This window comes from Leptodactylus fuscus, chromosome 3 (assembly GCF_031893055.1).
Source record: "Leptodactylus fuscus isolate aLepFus1 chromosome 3, aLepFus1.hap2, whole genome shotgun sequence".
NCBI classification, from domain to species: domain Eukaryota; kingdom Metazoa; phylum Chordata; class Amphibia; order Anura; family Leptodactylidae; genus Leptodactylus; species Leptodactylus fuscus.
In genome coordinates this window covers 188292874-188318809 of record NC_134267.1, presented here as the reverse complement: position 1 = coordinate 188318809, position 25936 = coordinate 188292874, and the positions used below count along the sequence as shown (strand labels likewise).

Below are 25936 nucleotides of genomic sequence, written 5' to 3'. Positions count from 1 at the left end.
ACACACACGGCCCTGCAGTCGGTATATTACACACACACACAGCCCTGCAGTCGGTATATTACACACACACACAGCCCTGCAGTCGGTATATTACACACACACACAGCCCTGCAGTCCGTATATTACACACACACACAGCTCTGCAGTCGGTATATTACACACACACACAGCTCTGCAGTCGGTATATTACACACACACAGCTCTGCAGTCCGTATATTACACACACACAGCTCTGCAGTTAGTATATTACACACACAGCTCTGCAGTCGGTATATTACACACACGGCTCTGCAGTCCATATATTACACACACATATAGCTCTGCAGTCGGTATATTATACACACACGGCTCTGCAGTCCGTATATTACACACACACGGCTCTGCAGTCCGTATATTACACACACACGGCTCTGCAGTCGGTATATTACACACACGGCTCTGCAGTCGGTATATTACACACACGGCTCTGCAGTCCATATATTACACACACGCATAGCTCTGCAGTCGGTATATTACACACACACGGCCCTGCAGTCGGTATATTACACACACACACACAGCCCTGCAGTCCGTATATTACACACACACACAGCTCTGCAGTCGGTATATTACACACACACAGCTCTGCAGCAGCCATTGCACGTCTAAGGACATTGCCCCATAACATTCCTCCTAAGGTTCCTGCCATATCACAAGCTCCTCTTTCTGCTCTTGTCCTGACATTAGGCATCACCCAGCACAGCCCCGGGGCTCCGTCCTCCCTAACATGTGACCGACCACATGCTCATGACATCATCAAAGGTCCTTTAGCTGACTAGGATCGAGCATCTACCGGCCGGTTCGGTTCGGCTGCGGATGGCAGAGTCCGGCCTGGGGGCTGGAGAAACACCGGAAGCGGCATTGGGTGGAGCGGGTGAGCTCTTGTATGTGTGTTGTATGTATGTATGTATGTATGTGTGTGTGCATGTGAGAGCTGGCTGTGCAGACATTGCTGCTCTATGGCAGATGTGGACATGAGTTCTGTGATCCCAGCTGTAGTGTAATCCACTGTGTGCTGCACCAAATCTCCTAACCATAGCCATAGGTTGTGGCCTGCCTGTGGCCTCTGCATTCTGTGCTGTGGTTATATAGTCTAAGGCTGTGTTCACATACAGACCAGAATCTCTGTTTGGAAATTATCGCAGTGACTGCTGAAAATCGCTGTACGAAAAAAGTGCAGCAAGTCCCAATTTTTCATCCGTTGGTTTCAGTTTAAAATAACAGACACCCGGCGGATCCTGCCATAGTCAGTGGGGTCCATTAGGTACCATTGTTCCCATCGGAGGGCCAGAACAACGGACACCCGGTACTGATGTGACCATAACTTAAAGGAGTAGTCTGCTGGTATGGGGATCATAACTACATGCTTCATTAAAGGGCACGCTCACCTCTCCTGATATATCTGTTTTACTAAATAATCACATTCCTTGTGCTGTGTTCCTGTTATTCTAGTTAGCCAAATGGGTGTTACCAGTTGGAGGTGTGCCCTTGCTCAGTCTGAAACTGTCCAATAAGAGCTGACATTGCTAGACTGTGCAGAGACATACCGCCAACTGGTGGCACCTAGTTGCAGATGAAGCCCTGTATCAGAATGGGGCCCCCACTAGCTATCTAGAATACTGGTGTCTTCTTTTCTCATAAAGACTCCTTTGTGCCCCCTCACACTCCAGGGCCTGGCGGTGACTACTATCTCTGCACCCCTATAGCTACGCCCCTGCCCATTTGGCTAACACTTCATAAATACCTATGACAAATAGCACACAAGCACAGAATAAAGCGATAGGATGCATCCGAATTGTTATTTCATGGGCAATGTGATTATTTACCAAAACATGTCGGTGTCAGGTTTTCTTTAAAACGTATGGATCCTTTAAGGGGTCAGCCAGAGTGTAGATATCTGCTGAAAAGAGTACTGGGACCCCCAGATGAATGTAGTTGCCCTGGAACGGGGATCGGGGTGACGATAGTGGTCCAGTTGTGACTTTTGGGTATGCTTTGTTTTTCATTGTTTATTACTTATAAGACATCTATATAGGGGGTCATCTTATGTTATTGTACAGATACAGGTGTCTGTGCTTGTAGTCCTATTAATATTATAAATGTGAAAGTTTGTGGGTTTGTGTGTTTGGATGTTTGCATGTTCGGATGTTTGTTCCTCAATCACGGAAAAACCGCTCCACCGATTTGGCTGAAATTTTCCACAAACATAGTTAATACACCCGATTAAACAATAGGCTACTTTTCGTCACAATAGCGCACATACGTTTTTCCCAGGACCCCCACAAAACCCAAACTCACACCACTATCTCTGCAATCTCACACACTTTGGACCCCGATTTGGCTGAAATTTTCCACAAACATAGTCCCTACACTCGATGGCGCAATAGGCTACTTTTCGTCACAATAGCTCACATACGTTTTTCCCAGGACCCTTTGGATGTTCGGATGTTTGGCGGTCAATCACGCAAAAACCGCTCCACCAATTTGGCTGAAATTTTCCACAAACATAGTCCCTACACTCGATTAAACAATAGGCTACTTTTCGTCACAATAGCGCACATACGTTTGTGCCAGGACCCCCACAACCCCAAACTCACACCACCATCTCTGCAATCTCAAACACTTTGGACCATAGCAAGCCACAAAATTCATATTGCCCTCTACAGCCTCGCCCCTAACCCCACACAATCACATACATATACTTTACCACTTTGCCCCTCACCTTGACGATTCTCTAGGAGGCGCTCTTTAACGCTCCGGAGCAGCCATGTTTGCCCCCACCACTCTGACAATCCGCGACACCGCCCACCCATGTCAATACCCCTAGGCGGTCTAATAAATGCAAAAAAAAAGTAAAAAAAAATATAAAAAAAATAAATAAAAAGGATTAAAAATTCAAATCACCCCCCTTTCCCTAGAACACATATAAAAGTAGTTAAAAACTGTGAAATACATACATGTTAGGTATCCGCACGTCCTAAATCGCCCGCTCTACAAAGTTATACAAATATTTTTCCTGTTCGGTAAACGCCGTAGCGGGAAAAATGGTCAAAAGTGCCAAACTGCCATTTTTTCACTGTTTGGATTCTGCTAAAAATTTGAATAAAAAGTGATCAAAGCAATAACATTTCCCAAAAATGGTAGAACTACAAAGTACACCCGTTCCCGCAAAAAAAGACGCCCTATACATCCCCGTACACGCAAGTATAAAAAAGTTACGGCTGTCGGAATATGGCGACTTTTCAAAAAATAATTTTTTAACACAGTTTTGGATTTTTTTTAAGGGGACAAAATGTAAATAAAACCATATAAATTTGGTATCCCCGGCATCGTAACGAAGCACAGAATACAGGGGACATGTCATTTTGGTTGCACAGTGAACGCCGTAAAACCAAAGCCCGTAAGAAAGTCGCAGAAATGCATTTTTTCTTCAAATCCACCCCATTCTGAATTTTTTCCCTGCTTCCCAGTACATTATATAGAATAAATAATGGTGGCATCATGAAGAAAAATTTGTCCCAGGAAAAATTAAGACCTCATATGGCTCTGGGAGCGGAGAAATAAAAAAGTTATGGGGTTTAGAAGGAGGGGAGTCAAAAACGAAAATCAAAAAAAAACATCGGCGGGAAAGGGTTAACTTCAAATACTTCTGTCCCAAAGTCACTATGTAAAGTTTCTCACAACACCGTATAGCAGCTCAAATACAAATTAGCTTCAACACAAAAGTCTCACGTATTCTTAGAATTACAGCAAAAACAAGATACAAACTTACATTTCATATCCCATACCATATACACAGTACAAAAACCTTACCCCCGCCTGTATATACCCACTTCTACAATCACCGCAGACGAAGTCGCGGGTACCAGCTAGTGATTTTATATAAGATGGGGTGTAATTCCGACTTACACCTACAGGCCCACTGGTTTGTTGATGGTTTTCCCTGTATCTAATAAAGTTTATATTGGTATAAATATTAATTTCTGTGTTAAGGGAGTATTGTAAAGAATAGGGGGACTGTGACTGTGACTGCAGGGAAAATCCCCCTCCCCTCAGACATAACTACTGACTGCAGGGGATATCTTCTCCCCATCTAAAGACTGAATTTTATGGCAAATTAATCAAACATGTGATATGATTATACCATTGGTAAAGTGGCACAGTATGAAAACCTTAAATCAGCAGGATTTATAGAACATCTACATAGGAGATAACCTTTTACAATTGATCACGATTTCCATATGTAACACTAGGTTCATACAAGTGTTTGGGTTTCTATTCGTGGGATCTGCTTGGGGACTCCATGAATGGAAAACTTATTTGCTTAAAAATTAGCATATTGGGGTCTATCGGGTTTCTACCTAAAAAGGACGGAAAAAAAGCGAAGAGAAAAGTCCTGCTCCCATCTATCATTATGTCTTTGGAATATGGGATGGAAATCCATGCAAACACGGGGAGAACATATAAACTCCTTGCAGATGGTTTTTTGTCCTTGGCAGGATTTGAACACCAGGACTCCAGTGCTGCAAGGCTGCAGTGCTAACCACTTCGCCACTGTGTGGCCCCTCTATTATCCCATCTTTTCTACACTGGTGGTTCAGGGTGCTGGTGTAGCGGTTACACTTACTATGTATGTAACTCTGTAGGTATACTGACCCTCGCTACCCACTTGTGACCTTCCGTACATCACTGTGCTAGCGTTGGTTCTCATATTCATTGGAGTCTCCGCCACAGATTACACCGAAAATCTGAGAGAAAAGTCCAGCACGGAGGATACTTTGGGATCTGTGGATAACTGATGTTTTAGTGGATGGGCTCTCCGCCATTCAGGTCCCCCAATGGAACTGAACGAAAGAATCTGGTGCAATTGTGAACCTGGCCTTACTTAGTGAAGCAGAACAGACTTTTGATAAGGGCCTTGTTCTGAGTCCAATAGAAATATACAGCATAATACTGAGAAGTATAGCCACTCCACCACCACCATGCCCCTCAGCCTCTTCACAGCTGGTCCTCTCCGGCCCTGGCTTATCAGCTGCCGGATGCCCGTTACCCTCCACTTATATTTGACTGTGAGTAAGAAGCTTTGCTACTTTGTGTCGGGCACTAGTAGTACCTCTGTGTTGTCAGTGATCTGCGCAGTTCTGCTCCACAGATGGAAAAAGTCTCATGAGTATTAATGCACTTAGTACATTTGCCTATACAAGTATCTATGATGTTTGTACAGGCGTTATTGCGACCTCTGCCAGTTATGAGCTGGCATAAATTTCCCTGCAAGCACATGGTCCGATGAAGGGTGACTCTCATTTATGAAGAGATGTGCACCTCGTCACAAATTAGGGACAACCCTGCTGGCAATGGGGTTATGAAGACTGGAGTTAATAAGTCACCTCCGTTATATGTCATTCGCCTGCCAGAGATTAGCCGAGGTGTAGTTGCTGGACTCATTACTATGGGGATAAATACAAGACTGAAAGACCAACCGGCATTCACACAACCGAGTATGGCTGAAAAGTATGCAGAGAGACGGACTCCGAACAGCACACATAACTATTATGCTAGGAGTCCCTTTCCCCCCCAAACGGAAATCTATATGCATAAATAAAGAGGTTACATAGAGAAACCCGTGGACCCCATAGACTATAATGGGGTCTGTGTGGTGGTTTCTGCACAAAACATGCAGAGAGAAAAGTGCCGCTTTTTTATGCGTATAGGATTCTGTTCGGGGGCATCCCAAGCGGACTTCCCGAACAGAAACCTGAGCACAGATTTGAGCCAGACCTAAGTGACTGCTAAACTTGGCTGGATAAAAATAAACTGTTTTGGACTCTTTAACTGCTGGAGCCTCTGAAGACTTTCCTTGCTGACCCCACTCACATGCACAGATCCTGACACCATTTAAAGGTATTCCCAACTTCGATATTTCTGGTATATTCTGTGGCTTTGCTATGAATACCACCTCTGAAATTCGCACCTATGGCCAGAAATCCCAGTTGCCGCATCTGATCAGAGGCAGAATGCCGAGGTGTGTGGCTGCTTGCATTCACTACTAGGCAAGTTACAAAAACAGAGATGCAAGTATGCTAGGCTTGTGGTGTGATCTGTTTTTAGCGCTTTTATTCCGAGCATTTTCCATTATTTGGATACTTTTTTTGCAATGTACAGCTATAACATGTTCATTGCATTTCTCCCCAGAGTTTCCCTCTGTATTCAGTGTGACTTGATATCGGTGATAGGCATGTGTAGCATTGTTCTACCTTTATACTTTTCTGGTGCTGTGTAAGGCAAAGTTCACATCTGCACCTGGATTCCATTCAGGGTTTCTGTCCCCGAATCCATGTAAAAAATCAGGACTTTTCTCTTTGCGTTTTTCTGGCGGAAACCCTGTGAACCCCATTATAGTCTATGGGGTCCGTGGGTTTCCGCAGGTAACCACTTTTTGAGCGGTTTAGGAAGCCCAGGCACAGGTGTGAACCTAACGTCACAGGGTTATATTTTATATCTATGTATATAATATGTATATTGTTTCTATTTTATTTATAAATAACTGAAAAACCCAATAAAAATCTGATTAATAAAATATTTAGTTTGTGCTTCCTTTGGTCAGCCATCGGGCATGAGCACAATTTGAGTGAGTAAAATTCGATATCATAGGGTCACCGACTTATGAGCTCTGGTTTAGGTGGGAACCTCACTAGGAATTAAGTGTCCAGAATAGTCTCTAACTAATTCCACTGTCTGTCTGAGGCCTACCAGACTATGTATGAAAACCCATGCTGGTTCCTGAATTCATAGTGTTACACAAACTAAAGACACTGTACTGTAATGTTCTGTGCTACATACTGCTATAGTGTACTAGACAGGGCACAAATACCGAGTGGATAGAAATATAATCTGGAAATACTCCTATATTTTTTCTTCAGGAGGTTTCCAGGCTAAAAACTATTGACGAACTCTCCTAAAGACAGGTCACTAATATCAGATCAGTGGGGGTCTTACCCCTGCCCTCCATTGATTAGCCATTCTCACCAGCTCATTGACAGAGACTGGAGCAGGAAGCAGACAGCGCTGTTCTCTGTGTAGTGGCTGAACTGAGGCACTGCAGCTTAGCTCCCATTCAAATGAATAGGAGCTAATCTGCAATACCAGGTCTGGACTCTGTACAGGGAACAGCGCTATCTGCTTCATTCTCTGCGAATGAACTGCTGAGAACAGTTGATCAATTGAGGGGATAACCCAGGAAACCCTTTAGAGGACTATAGTCCTATAAAAGCCTTAGCAAAGGTACATCCCTCAGATAATATTCTGTGGTGTACAAAAATCAGCAAAAAGTTGCAAATTTGGGGTATTTTTTTTGCAGCAACAGGAATGGACGTAAATTATAGCCTCTTAGGAGGATTTTTCATGTTCTCATAGATGTGCGGTATTATGTACCACTAGAAAGCCCCCGACAGTACAAGTCTATGGAAGAGTACTGTCTGGGGGGGCGTTCCTCACAGCCCAGGCTGTAGGTAAGGCCTGCCCTTTTGACAGTAGGGAGATATCTGTGTTGAAATTCATGACACTGAAATTTCAGGAATCGGGGTGCATACAGGTTAAGCCGTCAGTGGAATGAATTCAGTGCCGTGTCTGCTTTCTAGTGGTTTATAATACTGCACATTGATGGGGACATGAAAGGTCCTCTTTAATAAATGCAATAGAAATATCGATACACTTTTCATACATATACCATTTGTTTGCAGATGAATATAATATATACCTTCTCAACACTCAACAAATAACTTGTGTGCACAAACTATGATAATCCCTGTACAAATATTTATGCTCTCTTGGGATCTCTTTATGACTATGGGGATCTGAACCCTGGGATCCCTGCAATCCTACCAACCAAAGAATGGGCTCCAACTTTTCCCTAAAGAGCAATACCCCTATCTAATTCTATAGGACATGCTACAGTTCCCTGCATAGCTTGGGGTACGCCATCAATATTTCATTATTGGTACTATTGCCGATCAGCAAAATCACCAGTAGTGCCAGGCAGTTTCAGTGCATATTGCTGATCGGTGGGGTCCTGGGAATTGGAATTCCACCAGCCAAATATTTAGCACCTAACTTAAAAATGGTAGTCTGTCCTTCAGTGGGACATTTGTTGCACCAAATTCTCATCCATATGTATCTCCATAGTCCATGTTAAATAGCAGTAGTTGTGTACATACGATAACCACCAGCATGATAGTTTATCATAGGGACACAGGAACAGATGAAGTGCAGGCTTTTAGCTGCAAGCACTCACAATGCTGATAAGACGTCAAATATTCTTATGTACAAAACATTTTCTTTACATAGACGGCACTTCTGGGATATATCTGGAAAGCTAATATGCTTTTCTGTGCTCCTGATTTGGGTAAGACGTTCATAGAAATATTTACCTTTGAGCTGAATGTGATGTTTATTTGCAGTGTAAGGTTACGTTCAGTGCCTATCTGAAATTGTGGATGGAAAATTTGGTTTTGCAGGATGTCAAGGAGGTAATAACAGATGCCCGAATGACCCCATTATGGTCTAATGAGTCCCTCAGGATCCGTTTTATTGTTTCATCCATTCTTCTAGTCCAGGGATAGGGAACCTTCGGCTCTCCAGCTGCTGTGAAACTACAACTCCCAACATGCTCCATTCACTTCCATGGGAGTTCCAAGAACAGCAGAGCAAATATGCATGCTGAGAGTTGTAGTTTTGCAACAGCTGGAGAGCCGTACATTCCCTACCCCTGTTCTAGTCCTTCAATGGGCCAGAGGAATGGAATTAATAACGCAGGTGTGAAAGTGCCCTAACCAAGGGCAGAAAGCGGAGGCTAAACCTTGGATATCTGCTGTGGCTGAACATCTTCGGGTCCGCACAGATAAAAGCTATTCTACATGTCACCATCCATTTTCTTCATTGTAAAATGTTGGAATTCAGTTCCTTGTGTGTAGGAATGGCACTACAGCATTTCTGTCACAGAAAACTCATTGAAATCGACATGAGTGAACATATCCTTAGAAATCTATTTTTCATTATAAGATGACATTTGTGAAGGAGAGATACATGCACATGCTATGCTTGAGGTAGTCGGGAGACTAATTCCATATACAATACATGTAATTATTGTTAACATCCATAGTCATTAAAAGTTATTAAGGGAGTTTTTCAAGACATACATACATGATGTCCTATCCCTGGATAGTGAGGTCCAACACCTTGGGTAAGCACTTATCTAATGGTTGAAGAGGTAACAGCAGGTGAGTGCTGCGGCCTCTTCACTGAATACCATTGACAGTGCCATACATTTTGTACGGGTGTATGCTTGGTCTTGTATCTCAGCCCCATTCATTTGCATTAGACTGAGTTGCTGCTGAACCATGAGATCAATGAGACAGCGGAGAGGCCATGGTGCCCGTGAGTGCTGCGGCATCTTAAAACGGCTGATTTGTGTGGGTCCCCAGTATTGGACCCTCACTGATGACATATTGTTAGCCTATCTTAAGGATATATTATCAATATGCGGATTCTGGGAAACGCCTTTAATAATTATATTTCTTTCGGCAGACCGTTTAATGTGGAAGTCACATTTTTAAATTAAAATGAATGGAAAAAAAAAAAAAAACACTCCAAAGGGACATCCTCTACTCCTGGAGGAAAGAACATTGCCCCAGTATTATATAGTATTAGAGATTCTTTACAGTAAGAGCAGTGAGGCTGTAGGACCCATTGTCACTTATATGGTGATGGTGGATTTATTCTGCAAGTTCAAGATGGGCCTGGATGCCATTCTTGAACAGGAAAATATTAAAGGTTATGGGTTTTATATTTTGGTAAAGACAAACTCACCCAGGGTTTTATACTGACTGCAGGATATGGAGTTGGGAAATAATATTTTTCTCAATGGGGTAATTGGCATCAGGCTCATGGGGTTTATTGCCTTTATAGCATAACTAGCATCTGCCCGCAACTTCGTCTGCAGGTTGGTGTTAGCGCTGAGCCGCTTATATTTAGCCAATTGCTGTTGTGGATGATCCACCTGCTCCCGCGTCTCTGCTCTGCTACATCGCAGCATATGCGCAGCATACTCAGTTGTATATACATCTCTGCATATGGAGAGCGTACTCAGCTGTGCTACAGCGCTGCCTAAGCCCTCTGCTACATCTGGCCATTTGGATTATAGGGGTGTTCTTATGTCAGTGTGTGTGCAGCTTCTGTGTTACAAAGGGCTGAATGGATGTTGCTGAAATGTGCCAAAGTTCGATCAGCCTGCTCCCGCGTCTTGGCTCTGCTACATCGCTACATGAGCGTAGGATACCCAGCTGTATGTACATGTTTGCATATGGAGAGCCTACAGAGGTGTGCTACAATGCTGCATAAGCTCTGCTACATTGGGCAATTGTGATTACAGGGGTTTGATTGTGTAACTGTCTGAGCAACTTCTGTGTTACAAAGGGCTGAACGGATGTTGCTGAAATGTGCCAAAGTTCTCCCCCCTCCCCCATCCGAGGCAGAACAACACATTCCCTGTAGTACTCACTGAAACTCTACACCCGATATACTCCTCTTGCCCACACACAGCTTGCATGTTCTGTAGTCTTCTGATCTTCCATGAGACTCCATTTTCTTCAACTTTCACACTGTCCAGCTTCATCCTATATAGCTCCGCCCACTGCCTAGCATGATCCTACCTTAGAATGGCTCAAGGACCTGTGATGATGTCATCACAGGTCCTTTAGTGTTGTGTGTACCTAAATTCCTTCACTGCGGTCGTGTAGCGATGTCTTTCCCCAATGTGGGACTAATAAAGGATTATCTTCTCTTATCTTATCTTTACCGGGATAAAAAGTAGCCTATGTTTTAATCGGGGTTCCTATCTATGCATGTGTCAAATTTTCTGCAAATCCATTCAGCTGTATTTGCGTGATTGAGGAACACAAACATCCAAACCCACAAACTTTCACTTTTTTTTTTTTTTTTTTTTTTTTTTTTTTTATAGATATAACCCCCAATATGTCCACGGTATACACTTGTTCTAATAAAGTCATGCCATATGTTGTAACATTTCATAGCCATAGGACAACCATTGACTTTTGCTCAAATCAACTGCAAGGACGTATGTAAAGTACTATAAATGGTATTTTTCTGAGCCATAGATATCTGGCAGAAACAAATAGAAATAATCTGGATGTATCTTACTCACCTTTTATAAATTCTGTAATCTGCAGGGTGTAACACAGAATGGGGAAGAGACGCTGCGTGTCAACTACAGAGAATAAGCCATCTTCAGGCTGCTGTGGAGTAAAAAAGCCCAAACTGTGCCCCTCTCCTGCCGGCAGTGTTCAGCCCCCAGTCCCACATAACTGCCAACCCCACGAAGACAAGACGGTGGGGCCAGGTGCTCTCACCCCACTCTCCCGCCCTAATGGGACCACAAGCGGAAGGGAGCAGTTGGTGGTGACAGCTGAAATGGGCTGCTACTGCTTTGATGTTCTTTATTGTCATCTGCATGGCTTCCCACAGCCACGTCTGCCACGTTTCACCAATGACCCCTAGTAAGTATTAAAGCTAGAGCCGGAATGGTCATAGTTTTTAGAATGTTAGAGTACAATGATCAAAGAGGTTTCTAAATAAAGGGTAAAAATTTCTTATGTGGATTTGGCAGCCGAATCCACCTCAGAATCCGCCCCCTCACAACAGAGGTCTATGTAGACCACTAGATTCCTTTTTTCCGTGAGCAGTATGTTCCGGAAAAAAGAAGTGAGCTGCCCTTTCTTCAGGCGGATACTGCGGCTGAGTCAGCCCCGGCATTCGCCTCGCGACAGCACCCTCCGGATTAGGCCCATTCATTTGGGCCTACTCCAGAGCGGGAAGTCGTGGCAGGCTCATGTTGGTCCTATTCTGACGCGTCTGCCCGCATCAGAATCGGGACCAAAATACGTGATCCCATGCCCCGTGTGAACGAGGCCTTAAAATTTACCTTGCGCTTCAAAGGGTGGTCTCAAGAAACAACTGCTTTTGCAGATGAAGCTGGCATGGAAAAGCTGATATATAATTTGATCTTGTGCATCTTTTCTATTCTCTTTTCTCATCGATAGCCCTCTTTTTGTCACATGGAAGGCTGGACGTGACAAGCGTCTTCGTGGCTGTATTGGCACTTTTTCCGCCATGAACTTACACTCAGGACTCAGGGAATACACCTTAACCAGGTACTTTTGGTGGCATCAAATTTTACTGTGCATAATACCTATAAAAATGTAATTGTTATTTTATACACAATAGGTGACATGTCAGTTTTGGTAGGTGGATGTCAGTTGATCACTGGATCAAAGGGGCGGAAGCCGATTGTGACAGGCTCATAGACAGTGCTGCCTTATGCCAGTGATCATTGTCACCACCTGTATCCCCAACAATCAAATCTTCTAACTTGTCACTATGATATGGCAGACATTTTATGAATATCGGTGACGATGTATCCATCTAAATATAATTTTATTGCCATTGGCTTAATACGGCAGTAAGAGATGGTAAACAAGTAGCTACCAGGTTTCCAAAGCTAAGTGAGGATTGTGCTTTGGCCTGAACACACATTATAACTATAAAAGCTATACAAAGTCCATTTATCCCTAGCAGCCAGTCTGTTTCTGTCACTGCACCATACTAGCACAGTAAAGGAGAAGAGCAGTTTTTTCACTATCTATTATCTTGCGTCTTAAATCTGAGTGTTGTCCATAGGATAGGGGGTAACTTGCCGATCGCTGGGTGTAACCCTGCTTGGCACTGCCATGTATCTTAAGAACTGGGGTGCTTTGTGCCTCAGTTTTGAATGGAGCATTTGGTTGGAAAGCATGTGCAACTCCATTTATTAGGAAGCCAAGCAAGCACTCTAGGCTTTCTATGGCAGTCTCCGTGCAGATGAATGGTGTGGCGTGCTGTCTGACCAGCCACTCCATTCAAAGATGGGTTGCAAGACACCTCAATTCTTGATATTTGTGGGAGTTTCAGCAGTGGGTCACCCACCGATCAGCAAGTTACTCCCTGCCCTGTAGACAGGGGATAACTTGGGTAACTTGCTGTGGCTGGACAACCCCTTTAAGTGCTGTGTTATTACTTAACTGCATAATAAACCTATATAGCAAATTGCTGCTTCATTCAATGTACTCCGTTGTTTCTGTACTTAGTTGTTTTTGTCATACCCAAAAGTTGAGCATAATCTGGCAGCTGCTTATCTGCCTCTCCCTATGGTAATAAACAGACCCGCCTGACTACAGGATCTCTAGTTTAATATGCATTCTTCTGAAGAAAAAACACAATTCTTTGCAATGTCATTCCTTTAAGATGTTTAAACACGTTTCCATTATCAACAACAACAAAAAAAACTTGTGTATTTCAATCTTGTAGCCGTACGCCTTTTCTTAGGTATCCTACTTTTCTTTAATATGCTCCATGTAAGGCCTAGTTCACATCTGCGTTTGGGCACATCTCCGCGTGAAAAATGTGGAGAGAAAAGTCCTGCAAGCAGCACGTTTCTCTCCGTATTTTTAATGCGGAAACCACACGGACCCCATTATAGTCTATTGGGTCTGCCGGTTTCCTAAGGTAACCGCTTTTTTTTATTTTATTCGGATTTGGTTTTCATTTGGGGGGTCCCCAAGCAGACTCCCTGAACGGAAACCCATGCACAGATGTGAAACGCGCCTAAGTTAGCAAAGAGCAAGATACACATGGAAGAGATTAGGAATATGGAGAGACATTATTATGAATATGGAAACTCTGCAAATGTAGACACAGAATGGTACAGGATATTATAACTAGCCTTTTAGAAGAAAAATATTTTAGATGCATGAAAAATGATTAGAGAGATGGAGATATACATTACATTTATTTGGTGATGTATACATGATGGTATTGTGCGCTCTTAAAGGGATACTCTCATCATATTTAGATTTGTAAACAGTTATAAGTTAAACATTTTTGCAAATATAAGTTATTACAATTTGAGTGAAAAGCGATCATAACATTTCCCCAAAATGGTATAAATAAAAGTACCGTACATCTGGCCATGGAAAAAAAAGACACCTTATGCATCCTTCTAACACAGTGTTTCTCCTATTTAGTTTCTTTATTTTCTTATACAGCTTCCCGGTATATTGTACAGAATATTAAATGATACCATGGCTTTGTGAACTGAAAATTAAAAAGGTTATGCGGTTTGGAAGGGGTGGGGGGGTGAAAACGAAAATCGAAAAATGTCTGCAACGGAAAGGGGTTAAAACACTGCAGAATTTTGAATTACTTAAATTTGCAAAAATGTTTAACTTTTGTCTTCAAACATAAATATGGTTCTGTTCATGGGAACATCCCTTTAAGAATTATGTCAAGTTTTGTAACCCCTCCAGATATATTTGTTTGTATCGACAATTTGGCTTCCTTCTCTTTCCAGGGGTATTTCCTATGACTGTTGTGTGGGCATGTGGACAGTGGATGTACTGATTGATATGCACTGGGTAAACCATTAAAGGGAGCCATTGCACTGAATAAGCAGTCTAATCTGCAGGCAGCATGTTATAGAGCAGGAGGAGCGGAGCGGATTGACATAAAGAATTGTAGCAAAAAATCCAGTAACTTTCTTGCTCTAAATCCCTGCTTATTCTAGGTTTAGGAGTCCAGTGGGCGGTCCTAGTCAGTGATTGATGATCATTAATTGACACCGCCACTGGACTCCATAAAGAGAGCAAGGATTTCAAATAATAAATTGCCATTTTTCTGAACTTTTCCTTACAAAACTATATTTAATCTGCTCAGCTCCTCCTGCTCTATAACAGGCTGCTGGAAGATCAGACACCATGTTCAATGTGACTGGTTTACTTTAAGAAGTGAATGGTGACTTGTGTTCTGCACATTTTGCCATCCATAGCTGTAGTCTTTGTATTATTTAAAACATATATTCCTGTCAACCTGCAGTGCCCTTAAGGACAGCCGCTTCCCTCCTCTAACCCGTGAGGAGCTGCCCAAGCTGTCTTGCTCCGTGTCTCTGCTCACCAACTTTGAGGATGTAGGCGATTTCCTGGACTGGGAGGTAAAAAGTTCCATGTGACTTTGGCTTGAATCCACAACGCACTATATGCTCAAATTCCAGTATTGTCGCACTATCAATGACAAGTATGAGCATCTTCACACTTATCATTTTGCTTCTGCATTTTTAAAGTGGACCGTTCACCACCTCCATCATCTCCAACTGTTTGCATCCCTCAATATGTGCCGTTCCGCTGATTCCGGCGCAGTTGAATTTTTTTTTTTTTCTAGCTCCCACCGTTCCTGAGCAAGCACTTCTTTTAGTTTCAGTGCTATATATGCTAATTAGGCTGTACTGTCAGGTGGGCAGTCCCTGTCTATGCTTCAGCCTAGGACTGCCCACCTGACAGTAAAGAGCCTAGTATTAGTATGTCAGGCATCAAAACTAACAGCCCCAATTGCTCAGCAATGGTGGGGGCTGAAAAAAATAATTTCATATCCACCAGAATCAGTGGAACAACACCTATTAAGGGGTGTAAAAAGCTAGAAGTGGTGGTAAAAGGTGCACTTTAAAGGGAGTCTACTACCACCAAAATCTCTTCTCAATCGCTTATGTTGTTGCGTCTTGTACAATCTTGCTGCTAAGAAACACAATTTCTAATCCATATGCAAATGAACTGTTTGGAACACCCAAGGGTGTGTCCACACCCGTCAGAGCATCCGTATTTGTCTGTGGTTGCCACAAATCACCACCACCATAAAGAATTGATAGATTCTAATGTGCAATAACGGCCGTAGGGTGCTCCTGCAGACTCAGTCATGTCCTGGGGGCACTAGTTTATTTGGGTCTGTTCACACGGAAATCCCTCTTCATTTTCCGCCACTGGCATTTTTGCGTGGGCTAGCCGCAACAGGATGCCGATGCAATGGGTCTAATCAGGAGGGAGTCTTGAGCCGCGGAATCCGTGGCAAAATTGAGCAGGACACTTCTTTTTTCCGGGACCTGTTGCAATCTGTGCCTCCCATTGAAAACAATGGGAGGCAGATTTGGGAGGAATCTACTCTGGTTTCGGGGAGCGGAGTCCGCCCCCAAATCCGCAGCACATTCCTCTATGTGAACTGACCCTTACTGTGTTACTAAGTGCACTACAACATTATATACTGTAAGTCATTTGGGTGATAGTAGACTCCCTTAAGCGAACATAAAGGCTGTTGTGCAAAACAACCATTCTAACAAAATGTTCCAGTGTTGCCTATAGAAACCAATCAGAGCTGATCGATTGGTTGCTATTAGAATGGATTCTCAAGTGTCTGGAGTCTAACATGGTGTCCTCAAAATGCAGTCCGAATTTTTTTGTAGTCTTTGAAGGTGGTTGTTGTGTGCTTTTTGCAATGTTGCGGACACACTGTGAGATTGTCCATATCATCTGTATATGGCCTGGATGAGGCAGTGAGCTCATTTTCTGTATTTGGAGGATGGGGCGAGCTTGGTGGCAATGCATAAAGAAATGGGTGAGATTTTTTTAAGATGTTGTAAATGTAACAAATCTTGAGGGTGTTACTAGTATTAATAACTCCATAATTTTGCCATTACAAGCAAAGCCATGGGAGTAAGCAGGAGGGGTGGCTATGTATGATGTGTTAGGGTAGGGTCACACGGAAGAACGCAGCACAAAAATTACACCTCCCATTTACTTCTGTGGGAGACAAATATTTCATTCTCTGGTAGTTGGAAAAAATGATCTAGGAGTGTCCTGCCTTATCTTCAGGCAGATTCCACCCAAATGTCCCATTGAAAAGAATGAGAGTAGACAATCTCTCTGCCACTGACGGGAAGATTTCTGCAATGGATTTTGCATGACGGGTCCCGCTACAAAATCCACCATGTGAACTTACCGTTACAGTCATGTTGCTCTGCCCTTTTTATATGTCTATACCATTGTTCTCATAATGTGATCTATACTCTGTAATGCATCTCTACGGTAAGCCTATTAATAGCGATCATCTTCAGCATACAACGGATTATTGTTTAATTTATAGGGTATGTCATTTCTACGTCTTTGACCTTAATGGTAAACCAAGGCACATGCTTTTAGAGAAGCCTGACCATAACCTAAAAGTAGATACCATAATGGCTTTACGTGGTTTATTCATGTGTGTTTTGTAAGAATGGGACTAACTTATCAATGTCTCGTTTCAGGTCGGAATCCATGGGATCCGGATTGAGTTCCTAAATGAAAAAGGGGTAAAACGCACAGCCACCTACCTACCAGAAGTAGCCAAGGAACAAGGTACGGTTTTATTTGTGTAATCTAATATTGCTTAATTTGACTTGTATACATGGCCACCATGAACATGGGGTGAGAACTTGGGAGGTGAGTCTGGATTTCCCTGTTCTAACTTTGGGTTGGGGTCCCACAGATAGAACATTGTGACCCCCAACTGATCTAATAAAAAGAATACTTGTACTGATTGTTTAATATATGTTGAAACGTTAAATCTGTCATTGAAATCTCTGGTGTCAGAGTTGGCTGTCTATTCAATAGGTTTTGTATTTATCTCTACTTATCATATAAGGATTGCCAAACATGGAGAGACTTCGGAAACTGGATGTACAGATGTAGAAGAATTAACACAATCTTCTGCAATTGATTAAACTGATGCAGAGTGATATCCTATTACCTAAGGCAAGAAAAAACAATGAAAAGTCATTGTAAGCCACACTACCGTTGGATTCTGTTATGAAGGTGTCCGTTAAAAAAAACAAAAAAAACAGACGCCCATCATAACAGACAGTAACTGGTGTTAATGTGTCTATATTTTTTTTAACTGATCCATTTAATGGACCAATTTAAAAAAACGGACACACTAGTATCATTGTCAGTTAGGGAGCGTTCACACTACCGTCATTGTCCGACAGGTAGTGTCCACTGCTAGTATGTGTTCAAAATCTCGCGCGGACACTATCTGTGTGCGTGACACTTTTCAGTTGCGTTGTTTTGCACTCTGTGCCTGTCCTTAACTGTCAGTTTGTAAAGATGTCTGAATTTTCAAGCGGACAGCAAAACCCGACATGTAGGTTTTTCTGTCCGCTTGAAAAGTCGGACATCTTTACAAACTGACAGTTAAGGACAGGCACGGAGTGCAAAAGAACACACCCGATCGCAATTTAAATGAATGAAAAGTGTCACAGACACAGCTAGTGTCCGCTCCTAATGTCCGTGCAAGATTTTGAACAGACACTAGCAGCGGACACTACTTGTCGGACAATGACGGTAGTGTGAACGCCCCCTTAGTGTCTGTTTTTTTTTATATTGTCTGTATTTTGTTTTGTTTCTGCTTTATGAGCATGCGCAAAAAAAAAACTGGATACAACATAATGGACAGTACCTGATGGCTGTCTGTTACTGTCTGTTACAAGTCCGTTGGCCATAGACTTCAATGTTAAAAAATAACAGACGCTTGCTGTCCGTTTTTTTTCTAATGGTCAGAAAAGTCCTGCATGTAGGATTTTTTTGTCCGCTGGAAAAAAAATGGACTTCTGACGGATGTAAATGGTTACGAGATAAAATCCCATTAAAATGAATGGAAATTTTAATAGATTTCTGATGGTTCAGCTAGTGTCCATTGCTTAAATCTTGTAACAGACAATAGCTGTGGACACTGCTGACAGTCACCAACGGTAGTGTGAACGCCCCCTAAGAACATTTGTCAGTGACTTACAGTATCATTGGTTATTGTTGTCTTCTGTGATAAGATATCACGCTACAGAAGTAAAACCAGTTGCAGAAAGTAGAGTACAAATTCCCTGAGTTTGGACACTATGTAAAGCGAGCCATACATATTAATGTATTTCAGTGGAGCCCACCAATTTCAGAGAGACTGGCCAACCATGTAATGTGTATGAACGCCTCCCAAGTCATTGGTATCATGTAAGGCTGGGCTCACACCAGCGCTTAAACTCCATTCGCTTTTCTCTCTGGCGGAAACTCAGTGGACCCCATTATAGTCTATAGGACCGCCGATTTCCGTGGGTAACTGCTTTTTTAAGTGGATTAGGTTTCCGTTCAGGGGGTCCCCAAGTGGACCCACGAAATGGAAACCTGAACACAGGTGTGAACCTAGCGTCACTTGTAGATCACCAGTGTTAATATTTCTGTATTGGTTTGTCTTCTCAGATTGGGATCAGATTCAGACAATAGACTCTCTGCTCAGGAAAGGTGGCTTCAAAGCTCCCATTACTAATGAATTTAGGAAAAGCATCAAACTCACAAGGTAAGGAGCGCCATATACATTTCTTTTAAAGGGTCTGATCTCGACAATTTGAATAGAAGCAGGCTCTGGTAGCTATATCTTATGGATGGTTACTGTACACCCCTCATCCCTGAATCTTTCTCTATCTGCTGTTACTACGCTATACTCCGGAAGCAAAGATGTGAGCTATTGGATGTAAGAAGCTGACACAGTAGAGCTACCATAGCTATCTGAGCTGTCCCGTGTCTGCTTGTTACTTGGATTAAATAAAATGGTCAAAATACAATGGCCAATGTGCACAATGTATGAATTGAAAATCTGTCACAAGAAATCTGATCTGAGTAACGTAAATGGTCATCTGAAAAAGTGGGTTATAGAAAAGAGGCTTCAGTGTAGCTTATCTTCAGAATTAAAGTGGAATTGAAAACAGAAAGAAAATGGTATAAGCTATTAAAAGAGGCAGTGATCAGCAGCAGTGGTCAGTCTCATGGGTAGGTGGGATGTCATCGCTGTAAACTAAAACCACCAAGGAGCACGGGACGAGCGCCACCTAGAGTGCGCCAGGAGGTGTTTTTGTAATACACATATTAAAGAGGACCTTTTGTGTCTTCATGAAAGTGCGGTTTCATATACTACTAGAAAGCTGACAGTTCACTGAATTCAGTTAGTTTCGGCGCCGAGATCTCCCCACTGTCACAAGGGTGTTTCTGATATCATTTGGAAGCTGTGATTCCTCTTTTACATGCTATCATTCCATCTATAGCTCTAAGAAAAGCTGTAAGATATTTCTAACAGGTTTCCTGTGATACCAGAACCATTTTTCTAGGTTGTATAAAACTGGGGATCCAGCCATCTGTAAGAGCCAGTTTTCTATTAAAAGAACATTAGATAATAATTTAAATATATTACAAAAATGTTCACCAAATCCCCCGGACACAATAACAAAAAAAAAACAATGTATGATTTTCTGCCAGTATTTATGTCATTGTAGGAGCAGGTGTGAACCTAGCTTTAGGGGAAGTAAAATGAATCTAATATGAGGCCCTTACCAAAGAACGCCACATATCTCCGTTTACTGGACCCCTCGGAGTGTGGGGTTAGAGATTAGTTAACTTGACGTAAACTGAATTTTTTGGTTTACAGCAGACCTTGGCTTTAACATGATGTAACACTGTTTTCTTCTGCAGATACCGCAGTGAGAAGGTGACAATCAGCTACACAGAATATATGGCCTCCCGCCAGAACGCACAGCAAAATGGCACTGTGCATGCACTGCCTCATTATACGCATTACTCCTGACACAGCGCTGCCCACAACGCAGCCCTGTCCCCCGCTCGCCGGCAATGCCTGTGATCTCCTGACATCTGACTCCTCCTCGGCCCCCTCCTCCTGGTCCAGTTACCTATACTACTGCACCATCTTATGAGCTTCACCAGAGGAGGGGGCAGTGCCCAGAGACTCGCAGACACAAGCAGCCTTACCTCACCCCGCTCTCTCCAGGGACCTTGAGTGGGAGGGAGAGCTAAATGGGAAGTTATGGTCTCCTTCAACCCCTCCAGTGTTTGGGGTCACTCACCCCGGAAAAAGCACTTTTAGGTTTTTACATTCTATATTGATTTTTTTATATATGCATATATATATATATAAATATATCTTTTTTTAACCTACAGAACAAGCCCTACTTTGTGAAACCTGCTCCCTTATTTTCCGAACTTGCCTGCAATGGGGCCACATGGCCTTTATTGTGTTGCTTTACAAAGCATTGAGAACTATTAACAGGAGTGGAGCAGTTTGCCAGTATATAAAATTCCTTTATGCAGAGACGTCAGTTTCCATGTATCATACTTTACAACATTTCATTCTCAAATTGTGGGACATTTTAAGCCCTGACCTGTTTTGCTTTAGGATACCCCAAAATGACATAGAAATGTCTACATATGTCCCTATATACGCCTCTCTGTTGACCTTTTTGTGGGCCAATTCCTCAAAAACTCAACTTTTGGTAGGTTTGATTAGATCATAAATGGGTTCTAAACATTTTTTTTTGTTATGCACATAGTTGTTTAGTCTTATTTTCCAGTTCTGTTAACACATCCACCAATGTTTTATGACTGTTTGCTATAATCCTATCCAGCATCATATAAACATGGATGTGTAATCTGTACTAAATATATTATTCTACCTATGCACTCTGTAAGGCGCCATTTACACCGCTGTCACAGGCTCCATTCAGAGCTTCTGATGGCAGTCTCAGCAGACTTGATGTGGAAAGAATGGCACGGCACTAGTCTTCCCATTAAGCTGATGGAAACATTAGTGATCTCCATTATAAGTTAGTCAAGTCCTGGTTGTGTTCATCATGTGAAGTATCTGGCGGAGCACTGTAGCTGCCATTATAAATGGAAGCCAAACTGGCAGTGTGAAATCAGCCTTAAAGAGCTTGTTCCATTTAGGACATCTGTCCCCTCCACATGGGATAAATGACCTTAATAGAACCCCTTCAGCACAGCCATATTACTTTTCAAAGGTGGTTGACGACCAATATGGGAGGCCATTACAGGGACTACCATGTGGTGTTCTAATTCCCGAGAGGCAGATCTGTCTAGTTATGTACCAGTACAACCCCCTTCCTTAATTTTTATGGAAATCTATATAAACAAAACAATATCTATGGAAAAAATCCTTTCGTACAGGGACAAATGCAGTATAATAACATGTGAGCTCATCAGGGCAGTCTGCCAATCCCATTACCAATTGGGGGGCCCATTTAGAGACTTAAAGGGATTCTATCATTAAAATCACATTTTTTTGTCGATCACACGTAGGAATAGCCTTAAGAAAGGCTATTCTTCTCCTACCTTTAGATGTCTTCTCCGCTCCGCCGTTCGGTAGAAATCCGGTCTTCGTCTGTATGCAAGTTCTCTTGCAGCACTGGGGCCGTTCCCAATGCTGCGAGAGAAATCACCAGCGCTGCCTCCATCTTCTTCAGGAACTGCCTCTCTGTACGTCTTCTTCTGGAGCTGGGTTCAAACTTCTACGCATGCACAGTCGGCTCTGCCATCGGGCCTCGGGCAGAGCCAATTGCGCATGCCCACGGGCCTCAAGAAAATGGCCGCTTACACAGTTTACTGTGTAAGTGGCCATTTCTCTTGTGGCCACAGGCATGCGCAGTCGTCTCTGCCCGAAGCCTAGAAGATTGAAACCCAGGACGGAAGAAAACACAGGGAGAGGGTGTTCCATTAGAAGATAGAGGTGTCGCTGGAGATTTCTCTCGCAGCATTGGGGACGCCCCCAGTGCTGTTTGAGCGCTGAGGGCCGCCCCCAGTGCTGCAAGAGAACTCATATGCATACAGTCGAAAACTGGATTTCTACCAAACGGGGGCGCGGAGAAGACATTTAAAGGTAGGAGAATAGCCATTCTTTAGGCTATTCCTACGTGCTAGGGAGAGAAAAAAAAAATAGATTTTACTGATAGAATCCCCTAATAAATTGAATGATGCGACATGTGAGTGATCTCTTCCTTCATTATACTGTAGCATGTCTTGTACTAAGGGACTAAAAATTGCAATCACAAAAAGATTTTAACTATATTGTTGGTCTTAAAGGGGTTGTCCAGGAATTTCAGCAATCCCAGAGGAGACCAGGGAGGGTGAAACATAACTAAACGTACATGCCAGAAGAAATGACAGGTCCTCTTTTAAGATTGTCAGCATTTTGGACCTATTTAATTTAAAAAAAAAAAAAAAAAAATGTTTGGTATTTAATTTAAATAGCACCTTTCACCACTTCAACCTTTTTGCATCCTTCAATAGACATTTCTCCACTGAGTCCTGTGTAGTTAGAATTTCTATGTCTAGCCCCCACCATTCCTGAGAAATAATTCCTGTTAGTTTCGGCACCCAATGTGATATATAAGCTCTCTTCTGTGGTGGTGCCATACTGTCTGCTCCAGTGCAGGGCCGTCCATCTGACTGTAGAAAGCATAACTGATCCGATTGAGGTACTGGACTATACAGTAATGATTGCTCAGGAACGGTGGGGGCTAGACAAAAAATTCCAACTGTGCCAGAATCGGTGGAGTGGCAGCTATTGAAGAATACAAAGAGTTGGTGAAAGAAAGGTCCTCTTTAATGGTTGTCCGTCATCCAGCTTCCCTGGGACAGATACAACTAAATAGCTGACAGGAAATATTTACATTTATTGGTGATTTTTACTATATCTTTTGATTTATATTTTCTGGATTTTAGCAGGAAATGCTGTTTTTTTTTTTTTTTAACCAATGTAGGAACATGGAAACTCCCGTCCACCGTAATTGGAGCGAGATAAAACATCCACTAATCTGGTAGCCAAACAATTATTCTCCCTTTAACCATTAGAACATCATTTACACTCCATAAATTCTATGTCTTAGATGACATCTTTTATGACATTTTTTATGTCTGCTGGCAAACTGGAGAGGCAGCTCAGGGGAAGAGTGTAAACTTGTGTGGCAGAGACAGGGAGAGAGGATGGATTTTGCACATGAAATGTCAGACTTCCTTGATATCAAGCTTTGTCTTCATCTTTGTCCTACCCGAGAAGCCACCACTTACTGGCTTCTCTGGCAGTAGAATGATAAGTATCCTGCCAGGCGCATCCCCCTCCCTCCCTCTGAGGAATCATGGAAGATTGTTTTTCCTTTCATGCTGCTGAGAATAAACTGAACTGATTGGATCAGGCAATGAAATGTAGTCCTGTGGTTATTACATCTGCATTGCAATGAACACTATGCTTTAAGCCAGTTCTTATAAATGTATTACGGCTGAGTTTTTGTATTCTGATTGTGGTAGAAAGTCCCAGCCTGATCACAAACTTCATGACCTGAGTTGACCATATGGTAGATACCTCTGAAGCTGTCAGCTTAGATCCAACTCCAAAACTTTGAAATAACTTAGAAGGATCTCATCTGCCACCTTGTGTTGACCTTCTACTTGACATCAGCAGCTGACATGGTGGTGAAAGACTTCAGGCATGCTCATAGCCTTCTATCTAGTGACAACCTTTCTAGAATCTCGAAATGTTTGCTTGACCCTTCAGTTTGGGTCATCATTTGTTACCCTCATCTAACTACTTAGGTTTTTTGTTTTAGGTAGGGAAGCAACTCCCAGCATGCATACTTGTTCTGCTGTTCTTTGAACTTCCATGGAAGTGAATGGAGCCTGGTGGGAGTTGTAGTTTCACAGTAGCTGCGTTGGATATTATGTGTATCTGTTATTTTAGCACTCTGACAGGCCAGAACAATAGAGAGGCATATATATATATATATATATATATATATATATATATATATATATATATATATTATATATATAAAACGGTTGTATCAATTTGCATTCATTTTTGTAAAAAAAAGTTTTCTGACTGTAGCGCAGACATTAGACCTTTCCTATCCAGCTAAAAAATGGATGCAAAATATAAAAGTATGCACTTCTAGCATATGTGGGGGGGGGTTTCTCTAGATGCCTAGGTATGTCAAAAGTTACCATTTTGATAACGTTTCTTTGTAAAAACCGATCGATTTAACAGAAAAAAAAATTGTGGTTTGAAGAAACCATCCATAAGCGATTGGTGGTGGTTACTGAGGATCCAATGGGCATTTTCCTCACTACTGTCCTTGCAGCCAGGAATGCATTCCTATCCAACTAGTGAAGGAAGGGGGGCGGGGGTCATAGTTGGTTAATAGTGGTGCACACTACAGCTATGCTCTAGGCAGAGTATTCTTCTGTAACAGTCTCATAGGGTGTTTTAATTTAGGTTTTTCTGCCATTTTATAGATGGGCAAGGCATGCATTTTTTTTTAATTACAATCAGTTGCACAGAATACCAAAATGAGCATTGACTTAGGAAAACATTGCTTTATCATTACAGGTATAATGTATTTAAGAAAAACAAATGAACAAAAAGTGTATATACAGTATACCCAAGGATCAGTATACACTGCATTTGAGCCTGCTGTATAATGTTTACATTAGAGGAAGGCTTTGTAAAAGATGCCATACAGAGACATCTATCACATGCAGAGTTGGCATACAGTTTCAGTGATGGCCTCCTGTGTAGGAAAGCACAGTCTACTGGGCTGTCCTATTCAGCGCAAAATAAGTTATGCCAATGCATAATGACCTCAGGCCAAAAAAAAGCTGCTTTTCTACAACAATCTATTGGAATGCTTTTTTGGAGGCTGATTTTGGGGTGGATTCAGCGTCACAATCAGTGCCAAAAAAACTCTGTGTGCACTGACCCTTAGGGTATGTTCCCATGGAGTTTTTTTGCATGCGGATTTTAATGCAGAATCTGCCTCAAAATCCACTTGCTAAAATGGCTCCCATTGACTTCAATGAGAGCCACTCACTTTTCTTTCTGCTAGCTAGTAGCGGAAAGAAAAAGCAACATGACCTATCTTGCCACAGATTCCGCGGCTGAGTCAGCCGCAACGTCCGCGGCTTGAGACATGCTCGTGTTTAGGCCCATTCATTTGAGCCTGATCAGGAGTAGAATGCCGCGCGGAAACTTCACAAGGTGGAAAAGGTTTCTGCCACCTATTCTGCCGTGTGAACAAGTGAAGGAAAAAAAAAAT

At 42.4% G+C, this 25936-nt stretch overlaps 1 protein-coding gene across 2 annotated transcripts; it reads left to right on the top strand.

Moving 5' to 3' along the window:
- The first annotated feature begins 793 nt into the window (after positions 1-793).
- On the top strand, positions 794-24049 carry AMMECR1L (AMMECR1 like). 2 transcript variants are annotated; one of them, XM_075268891.1, is made up of 7 exons: positions 794-913; positions 11283-11609; positions 12153-12263; positions 15019-15133; positions 17270-17360; positions 19248-19344; positions 20511-24049. In XM_075268891.1, the coding sequence occupies exons 2-7, from the start codon at positions 11296-11298 to the stop codon at positions 20620-20622; spliced, it is 840 nt and encodes a 279-aa protein (XP_075124992.1). In that variant the 5' UTR covers positions 794-913; positions 11283-11295; the 3' UTR covers positions 20623-24049. The 2 variants fall into 2 exon arrangements, with proteins under 2 accessions (XP_075124992.1, XP_075124993.1); XM_075268892.1 differs by having other exon boundaries at positions 794-923.
- The last annotated feature ends 1887 nt before the right edge of the window (positions 24050-25936 follow it).